Here is an 827-nt window from a genome sequence, read left to right on the forward strand (position 1 = left end):
GGGGCTCGGCGGCGGTACTGCGGGTCCGGTGACCCCCGGTGACCCCCCGCAGTGCCATGGCCCGGGACGGGTGGACACGGCAACAGGGGACAAGGAGAGAACAGGGGGACGTACAGAGGGACAGGGGACACAGAACATGGGCAGGGGCCACAAGGACATGGGGGACACCAATGTGGGGACATGGGGAAAGCGGGGACACAAGGACATGGGACCACAGGGGCATGGGGGACACAGGGGCATAAGGAAAGGGGGGACATGGGGACATATGGACACAAGGGACAGAGGGACATGGGGATATGGGGACAGGGGGCACAGGGACACAGGGGATACTGGAGACAGGGACGTGGGGGGCAGGGGGACACAGGGACAGGGGGATGGATGGACACAGGGACATGGGGGACACAGGGACAGGGGGATGGACGGACATGGGGGACATGGGAATGGATGGAGGTGGAGACACGGGGGACAGAGAGATTTGGGGCACTGGCATCAGGCCACCCACGCCACCGTGGGGACACGTGTCCTGGTGTAAATAGCAGGGAGGGCAGTGGCTGTGGCTGTGGCATGTCACCAGGTGGAGGGCCGGGCACACGCCGTGACACATGTGTCTGCCGTGCAGCCCCGGGGCAACCGGCACGGCTGGAGGTGGCCACGGAGTTATTTTTACCTGGCCCTGCTGGCACCATCGTCCCTGTCCCCCCTGCAGCAGCCCCTGCCAAGGGGATGGGGACAGGGATGGGGCTGGGGACGGGGACAAGGTGGGCAGAGGCCAGCCCTGTGCCATGGGGAGGGGACAGGGACCCGCCGCCCCGCTCAGCCCCAGCCGG

At 66.7% G+C, this 827-nt stretch overlaps 1 protein-coding gene across 1 annotated transcript in view; it reads right to left on the reverse strand.

The window, feature by feature from the left end:
* Nucleotides 1-567: 567 nt before the first annotated feature.
* NR4A1 (nuclear receptor subfamily 4 group A member 1) overlaps nucleotides 568-827 on the reverse strand; it is a 2,830-nt gene continuing 2,570 nt past the window's right edge. Inside the window, exon 6 of the mRNA XM_009274411.1 lies at nucleotides 568-639. Within this exon, the coding sequence (XP_009272686.1) occupies nucleotides 568-639 (72 nt within the window). The remainder of the gene's footprint in view (nucleotides 640-827) is intronic.

This window comes from Aptenodytes forsteri, unplaced genomic scaffold, assembly GCF_000699145.1.
Source record: "Aptenodytes forsteri isolate BGI_AS27 unplaced genomic scaffold, ASM69914v1 Scaffold64, whole genome shotgun sequence".
NCBI classification, from domain to species: Eukaryota; Metazoa; Chordata; class Aves; order Sphenisciformes; family Spheniscidae; genus Aptenodytes; species Aptenodytes forsteri.